At 52.3% G+C, this 6,783-nt stretch overlaps 1 protein-coding gene across 2 annotated transcripts; it reads left to right on the forward strand.

Annotated features, from left to right (window-relative positions):
* Nucleotides 1–552: 552 nt before the first annotated feature.
* sgf29 (SAGA complex associated factor 29) lies at nt 553–6,515 on the forward strand. 2 transcript variants are annotated; one of them, XM_007902925.2, is made up of 10 exons: nt 553–811; nt 1,519–1,600; nt 1,796–1,871; nt 2,528–2,600; nt 2,703–2,767; nt 3,001–3,130; nt 3,558–3,704; nt 4,047–4,082; nt 6,036–6,198; nt 6,333–6,515. In XM_007902925.2, exons 2-10 carry the CDS (start codon nt 1,526–1,528, stop codon nt 6,447–6,449), a joined length of 882 nt encoding a protein of 293 aa, XP_007901116.1. In that variant the 5' UTR covers nt 553–811; nt 1,519–1,525; the 3' UTR covers nt 6,450–6,515. The 2 variants fall into 2 exon arrangements, with proteins under 2 accessions (XP_007901116.1, XP_007901115.1); XM_007902924.2 differs by having other exon boundaries at nt 554–624.
* The last annotated feature ends 268 nt before the right edge of the window (nt 6,516–6,783 follow it).

Below are 6,783 nucleotides of genomic sequence, written 5' to 3' on the forward strand. Positions count from 1 at the left end.
TCCTCAGCAACCACCCACCCCTGGGGGAGGAATGGAGTAGGGGAGCCAGACTCACTGCGTAATTGCACCTTCTGGCACTATGGGGGGGGGGAGGGAATAATAATCGTTACATTTCATACAGCACTTTACCAAGTCGTTGAGATATCTCAAAGCTCTGCACAGAATATACTGCAACGTGAACTGACTGTAGTTTGTGGGCAAAAACACAGTCATCACTACTTACAATATATTCTGTGTTTTGAGTTGTCCTCTCGGGGGTGAAAGGCACTGAATCAGATGCCAGGGATTTCGGTGTTTGCGCTGCGCAATGCACGGGGGCGGGAGTGCTGCACTTGACTGCAGATTCTGCAGGTGTGTGCATTGCGCTGGAGGCCAACCCGGGCTCCACCTTTGCAGATTTCTGAGCGACAACTTTCTTTTTTGCAGCCGCATTAAATGCGCGGGAATATGCACTGAATGCAGAATTTGTAGCTCTATCGCATGCGCGGGTGCCCGGGAGCGCTGGGACCGCCCCTTTTGCATTGGCCCCGCCTCTTCCGAAGCTCTGCATTCGGTGCCGGGTCAGAGGCGCTCGACTGCGCTGGTGAACCCGCAACGCGAGCTTTCCCTAGCAACCGCCCCCGGGTAACGTTCCAAATCCCTAGCAACCGCCCCCGGGTAACGTTCCAAATCCCTAGCAACCGCCCCCGGGTAACGTTCCAAATCCCCAGCAACTACCCGCGCGCCACTGGACGCTGGGAGCGAGAGATTGAAGTTTGCAGCGCCCCCTCCCCCCCACCGCCCCCTCAAAAAAAAAACCCATTGCAACCGGGTAAGCAGTTTTAATGGTTTCTTTGGGGGGTTTTTGTTGGTGTTTGTAATCTGGAGGGGTATTTTGGGGGCTGGCGGTGTTTATTTACCAGGATTGCACCCCCCACCGTCTGCCCCGACCCGACCCGTGCGGAAACCCAGCGTGTGCGTTGTTGGGTGGTGGGGGGTAACTGCTGGAGTCTAACCGGCTAAAGCCCCCGTCCGTGGCTGGCCATTGATACCGCCGTCTGGGAAGCTTTCCCGTTGCTTGTCCAGCCAGGACCGCCCAACCCGTGAGGGTAACGGGGTTAACGGGAGCCGAGTGGGATGACTCCCGCGGGGCCCCCGGTGACCGCGGTGTCTGCGATGTTATCAGCACTGATAGCATAAGTGTTTACCTGGTAATGGGGAAACACGCCTGCAGTGAGCGAGCAGTAAATGTGCGGAAGCTGCAAGTGTTGTTTGTTTCGAGAACAAGTTCGGGTAGATTTCTGCCGGAAAATAATATCTGGAGGGATTGCCGCGGAGGTTTGGGCTCGATCCCCACCTTACCGTCACTTGGAGGCAGCTCAGCTCCGGAGGACACGGACTGAGGAAGTAACGGAGGTCGGGGTTTGGGGAAAAGGCAGGGAAAAGGGATTAAAAGATCTGACAACCTAGTGCAACAGGCTGGGAGGGCTGAATGACCTCCTACTCCTTTACTAGTGCTTGTTATCCCGTGTTTTGTAGGTTGACCATGGCTTTGGTGTCGACTGATACACGTATCTCAGAATTCCTGGGGAATTTGCACCAGCTGATCAAGCAAACTCAGGTAAGAGACTCTCGCTGTCCTCACTCTCGAACCACCGGCTCCCCGTTCACTCCCACTTGCCACGCTGTTGCTGTGCGCGTTTTGCCCTCAAAATATACAGTCGCTACACTTTACAGTGAATCCTATGAAGCGCTTTAATGCCCTCCTGGGATGAAAGGAGCTGTACAAATGCAATTTGTTGTTATTGTTGTACAGGAGGAACGTTCTAGAAGTGAACACAATTTATTAAACATTCAGAAAACCCATGAGAGAATGCAGACAGAGCAAAAGAGTGAGTTATTTGAAAATTAATCCCATCACCATGATCAGCCGGGTGTCTGATACACACGGAAACCCATTACCGTGATCAGCTGGGTGTCTGATACACACGGAAACCCATTACCGTGATCAGCCGGGTGTCTGATACACACGAAAAACCATTACCATCATCAGCCGGATGGATGTCTGACACACATGAAACCCATTACCGTGATTAGCCGGGTGTCTGATACACACGGAAACCCATTACCGTGATCAGCCGGGTGTCTGATACACACGGAAACCCATTACCGTGATCAGCCGGGTGTCTTGACACACACGAAAAACCATTACCATCATCAGCCGGATGGATGTCTGACACACATGAAACCCATTACCGTGATTAGCCGGGTGTCTGATACACACGGAAACCCATTACCGTGATCAGCCGGGTGTCTGACACACATGGAAACCAACCAACCCCTCCCCGTTCACTCTGACTGTCCACCCATCTCCCAACGCTCTCAACCTCTCCTCTGTCTATGGGTAATTTTCTCTTTGAGTGGTACACACACTGGCCGGGGGTGGGGGCCAGAGATGGTGAGACATCTTTTTTTGTGTTTGGGAGAAATAGGATATAAACAATTAAATTAAATCTCCCTCTCTCTCTCTCGCCTCCCCCCCTCACAGTTTCTCCCTATTACCGGACTAAGCTTAGAGGTTTGTACACAACAGCAAAAGCAGATGCTGAGGCTGAATGCAAGTAAGTGTTGGGGAACTTGTGACGTCTCGCTCTCTGTCCGTCTCTTTGTCTCTCTTATCGGTCTCTCTATTAGTCTCTAATCTTATTCTCTTTTATTTGAAGCATTTTGAGGAAAACCCTGGGAAAAATTGCGGAAATCAAGTCTTTGCTAGAAGAGAGAAGGATTGGTAAGTGTTATCCGACGGGTTGGTTGGGGTTGAGATGGGATATGGTTAGGTTGGAGTTGGGGTGAGTTGGGGTTGAGCTGGCTGCAGTGGGACCTGGGGTGGGGGTGGGGTGGGACCTAGTGTGGGGTTGGGGTGGAACTTTGGGTGGGGTTGAATTGGGGATGGTTTGGTGGGATGGTTGGGGTAATTACAGAGATGTTACTGTTATTGTCCTGTTCCCCCCTCACCCACAGCGGCACGTAACGCTGGGCTTTACAACGATACTGAGCCTCCCCGGAAAACCATGAGGCGTGGAGTCCTCATGACTCTACTTCAACAGTCAGCCATGACACTGCCCCTGTGGATCGGGAAACCCGGAGACAAGTGAGCAAGCTTCTCCCTTTCCTTTTCCAACCCCCACTTCCCCCCCCTCTCCTGACTACCTTCCCTCACTACCTCCACTAATCCCTCTCCCTCTCCCATAACCTCCTGGCTCAGAGATGAGAGGACGACCAACTGAGCCAAGTGATATTAAGTCTTTCTTTCTCTCTCTCATTCTCAATCCTCTCTTTCTCTCACATTCTCTCTCTCTCTCTCTGCCTCCCTCACTCTGTATCATTCAGGAACTCTCTTGCTCACAGTCTCCTTCACACTTTCTGTCCGCCTCGCATGCTATCTCACACTCTTTCTCTCACAATCTCTCTCCCTGTCTCACACACACATACACACACTCTCTCTCTCTCTGCCTCTCTCACTCTCTTTCACTCAGGATCTCAATCTCTCTCTCCCACATTCTCTCTCTCTCTCTCAGGCCTCCACCGCTGTGTGGCGCTATCCCAGCCTCCAGCGATTACGTAGTTAAACCAGGAGATAAAGTTGCCGCGAGGGTGAAAGGTGTGGATGGGGACGAGCAGTGGATCCTGGCTGAGGTGGTCAGTTACAGTCACACAGCAAATAAGTAAGTCCCTGCCTCCCAGGTTCTCACTCTCACTAAACTCCGCACACCCTTTGACCCAGTCCTCGCCAGCCTCCACTGGCTTCCAGCGGAGTGAATTCAAGCTCCTCGTCCTCATCTGCAAATCTTTTCACCCCTCTGACCTACTTGAACACCGCTCGCTCTCCCAGCTCCTCTCTCTGCTGGGGACTGGGCGCTTCTACCCTTTCACCTTCCCCAGGGACCTGAAGACAACCTCAGGCACAAGGGTGGGGTGGGGGGAAGCTTCCTCTATCTGATGGAGCCAGATCCTGGGAAGAGAGTGAGGAGATGATCAAATTGTAAAATATCTGTTTTATTTCCCAGGTACGAAGTGGACGATATCGACGAGGAAGGAAAAGAGTGAGTGAGAGACAGAGAGACCCTGTGAGAGAAAGAAAGACAGTGTGTGAGAGAGAGACTGTGAGAGAGATTGTGTGTGTCAGACCCGTAGTTCTGGTTATTACCGTCAAGCGTTCTGGGAAGCTACCCTGAGTGAGGGGCGCAATATAAATGCAAGTTGTTGTCCTCAGTGAGGTCCCCTAAGGATGCCCCTGTGTATGGCGACCTGTTACTGCACGTTATGGAGATATCACTTGTAACCTCGTCCAGTTGTTAATTCCTCTCTGACTAAGGAGATACTTCCTGATTTCTGTCCTGAATTTTCCCTTTACAATACTAAATCTGTGTCCTCTCATTCCAATGCCTCATTGCATTCGAAAGTAATGATCGGGATTTACTTTTTCAATCCAGTTTAAAATAATAATAATCCTTACATTTGATACAGCGCCTTATCACAAAGTGCTTCACAGCATATACTGTAAAGTGGATTGACTGTGTATTCTCTGGGTGAAACGTGGCAGCCAATTGCATGGATTCAGTGATCCCAATTTTTTTTGAGGGATTATTACCCCAGAAAGTGATACCCTAATCGGGTTCTAACAACTGGGTTCCTACTTACTGCTGGATAAACAGAGGTCTTGTGGAGTAACAACAAAATTACATTTGTAAAGCGCCTTTCACATTGGGAGGACGTCCCAAGGCGCTGTGCATTCAGGGATCATGACCCGAGCATGTGGGGAGACAAGGTTGGGATGAGGGAGGGCAGAGGGGATAGGAGGGCGGCCGAAGGCAGTCCAAAAGGGGGTATTGAGTCATGCCTTGAAGGAGGCAAGAGAGGGATCAAGGCGAAGGGAATATGGGATGGAGATCCAGAGGGTGGGGGCAGAGAGGCTGACAGCCCGGCCGCTGATGATAGGGCGGGTCGAGCGGGAAACCTGGAGCAAAGCAGAGGGAGCGGACAGGTTGATAGGTCGGCAAATCAGAGAAATAGGAGGGGGCGAGGCCATGGAGGGCCTTAAAAGTGAGGACGAGGATTTTGAACTCTCTCTGAGGGATGGGAACCAGTGGAGCTAGGCGAGGGTGGGGGTGATGGGGTCACGGAGCCTGGTGCGGGAGAGGACATGAGCTGCAGAGTCCTGGATGATATCTGCAGCTTGTGGAGGAAAGAGTTGGGGAGGGTGACGAGGAGAGAGTTTCCGTAGTCAAGCCTTGAGGTGACAAATGCGTGTATGAGGGTTTCGGCGGCCAGAAGGGTGAGGAAGTGGCGGCGTCGGGCAATGTTGCGGAGGTGGGGGAAGGCAGAGCGGGTCATGGTACGGATATGGGGGAGAAAGGACAGTTGAGGGTCAAACAAGACTCCTAGGTTCCTAACTGGCTTGGTGAGGTGGAGTGTGCAACCGTGGATGCTGATGCTGCCAGAGTAAGGAAACTTGCCTTCGGTTTCGCTCTGCCCGAGAATCGAATCTTGCTTGCGAGGCGAGCGTTCTAACCACTGTGCAACAGGACTTCATAGTTGGTTGAGGTCCCCTCTGAATCATTTCTCAAAATCAAAGAGTACCCCCTTTGAGCTACACATTTCATTGCTTGTCCTCCTTCCTCTGCTCTCCTCTGTCTCTAACACTGGGATCAGCCTCACTGCTCTCCTCGGTCTCTAACATTGTCTAAACTTTGTGAAAAGTGAAGCTCGAAGGGGGGGGGGGGGACGCTTTGATTTTGAGAAATGATTCAGAGGGGACCTCAGTCAACCATGAAGTCCTGTTGCACAGTGGTTAGAACGCTCGCCTCGCAAGCAAGAGGACCCCGGTTCGATTCTCGGGCAGAGTGAAACCGAAGGCAAGTTTCCTTACTCTGGCAGCAACAGATTCCGTATTTCAGTCAACTGATCGCTCACTCTCCCTTTTCTCTCTCTCACCACTCTCTTCTCTTCCCTCCTCTGCCCACTCCCCCTCTCTCTCCCTTCCCCTCTCTCTGCAGACGCCACACGCTGAGCCGCAGACGGATTATCCCACTGCCCCAGTGGAAGGCGAACCCCGAGACAGACCCCGAGGCCCTGTTTCAGAAAGAGCAGCTGGTGCTGGCCCTGTACCCCCAGACCACCTGCTTCTACAGAGCTCTCATCCACAGCCCCCCGCAGCGGGTACGTGTGCGCGTGAGGCGTTGCGTGCGTGCCCGAGGTGCTGCGTGCGGGCCTGAGGCACTACACGCACATGCGTATACAGGCGCACACGCCGTCTCTCACACAGTCTCTCACACACAGCCTCTCTCTCTCAGCCACAGGAGGACTATTCGGTGCTGTTTGAAGACACCTCATACTCTGACGGCTACTCACCGCCCCTGAACGTGGCTCAGCGCTACGTGGTGGCTTGTAAAGATACCAAGAAAAAGTGACCCCCCGGGGTGTGTCAGCTCCCACTGTCTCTCTCCCCTTCTCTCTCTCTCTCCTCCTCCCGCTCTTTCTCTTTTTCTCTTTCCCCCCCCTCTTTTTCTCTCTCTCCCTCCTTGTCTCTCCCCACTCCTTGTCTCTCTCTCCCCCTCCTTTTCTATTTCCCCCCCCCCTTTCCTCGCCTCTCCTCCATCTCTGAAATCCCTCTCAGTAACAATAAACATTTTGCTTTTCACTTGTTGTGTTACACACTCCTGACACGCTTCCTTGAATGTTGGCTGCTGTATGGATACCAATTAACTATATTAATAAAACGGCAATGTCTCTGTGGCTGTGTGT

Source organism: Callorhinchus milii, unplaced genomic scaffold (assembly GCF_018977255.1).
Source record: "Callorhinchus milii isolate IMCB2004 unplaced genomic scaffold, IMCB_Cmil_1.0 Scaffold5, whole genome shotgun sequence".
NCBI classification, from domain to species: domain Eukaryota; kingdom Metazoa; phylum Chordata; class Chondrichthyes; order Chimaeriformes; family Callorhinchidae; genus Callorhinchus; species Callorhinchus milii.

Excerpts from the sequence above, each read along its gene's own strand:
- sgf29 (XM_007902925.2), top strand. The coding sequence starts at position 1,526 with ATGGCTTTGGTGTCGACTGATACACGTATCTCAGAATTCCTGGGGAAT. Across the intron at positions 1,872-2,527 it reads AATGCAGACAGAGCAAAAGA|TTTCTCCCTATTACCGGACT; the intron begins GTGAGTTATTTG and ends CCCCCCTCACAG. Across the intron at positions 3,131-3,557 it reads ATCGGGAAACCCGGAGACAA|GCCTCCACCGCTGTGTGGCG; the intron begins GTGAGCAAGCTT and ends TCTCTCTCTCAG.